The following is a 761-nucleotide window of genomic DNA, read 5'->3' as shown; positions in this document are numbered from 1 at the left end:
CTGTGTAGCATGGACGATGGACAGGTAGCGGTCCAGACTGATGCAGGCCAGGAGAAGGATCCCACTGTAGAAGTTAATCTAAAGAAATCAATGAGAGACACCTCCGCTAAATAATTGAAAGTACAGATATTTTGTACTACTTTATTCCTGCACAATACTTACTGTAAAAACACTTCCACTGATCTTGCACAGGGGAGTACCAAAAGTCCATCCATCACTTTGGGCATACTGTACTGCCCAGATGGGCAGCGTCACCAGCATCAGGATATCTGCCACTCCCAGATGGAGGATGAAGGTATCTGTTACGCTCCAGGTCTTTCTACTCCGAGCCAGTATTCCCAACAGCAATCCGTTCCCAAGTAGACCAACAACAAACACCACAGAGTACAGAACTGGTATGAACACAGCTTCAAAATTCACAGTCTCAGTCAGGTCGCAAATATCACCCCCTTCATAAGCGCCATTCGAGTCTGAATAGTTATAGTTTTCATAGAAATCAGACCAGTCAAGGTCCTCCACTGTCACTGTAATCTTTTCATCTTCCATCATCTGTGGACAGACAGAGAAAAGGCCGTTAATTTGGTTTCAGCACAAATGTTTTCTACCACATGGTGGTGCTATCTATCTATCATCTATCTATCTATCTATCTATCTATCTATCTATCTATCTATCATCTATCTATCTATCTATCTATCTATCTATCTATCTATCTATCTATCTATCTATCTATCTATCTATCTATCTATCTATCTATCTATCT

At 41.1% G+C, this 761-nt stretch overlaps 1 protein-coding gene across 1 annotated transcript in view; it reads right to left on the bottom strand.

The window, feature by feature from the left end:
- LOC102202208 (C-X-C chemokine receptor type 3-like) overlaps window positions 1-761 on the bottom strand; it is a 10978-nt gene that overhangs the window by 4444 nt on the left and 5773 nt on the right. Inside the window, exon 3 of the mRNA XM_013911614.1 lies at window positions 163-549. Coding sequence (XP_013767068.1) covers window positions 163-549 — 387 coding nt within the window. The remainder of the gene's footprint in view (window positions 1-162; window positions 550-761) is intronic.

Source organism: Pundamilia nyererei, unplaced genomic scaffold, assembly GCF_000239375.1.
Source record: "Pundamilia nyererei isolate P.nyererei 1_Seehausen unplaced genomic scaffold, PunNye1.0 scaffold00067, whole genome shotgun sequence".
Taxonomy (NCBI): Eukaryota; Metazoa; Chordata; class Actinopteri; order Cichliformes; family Cichlidae; genus Pundamilia; species Pundamilia nyererei.
Note: the sequence above shows the minus strand (reverse complement) of the source record. Positions and strands in the feature narration are given on the sequence as shown.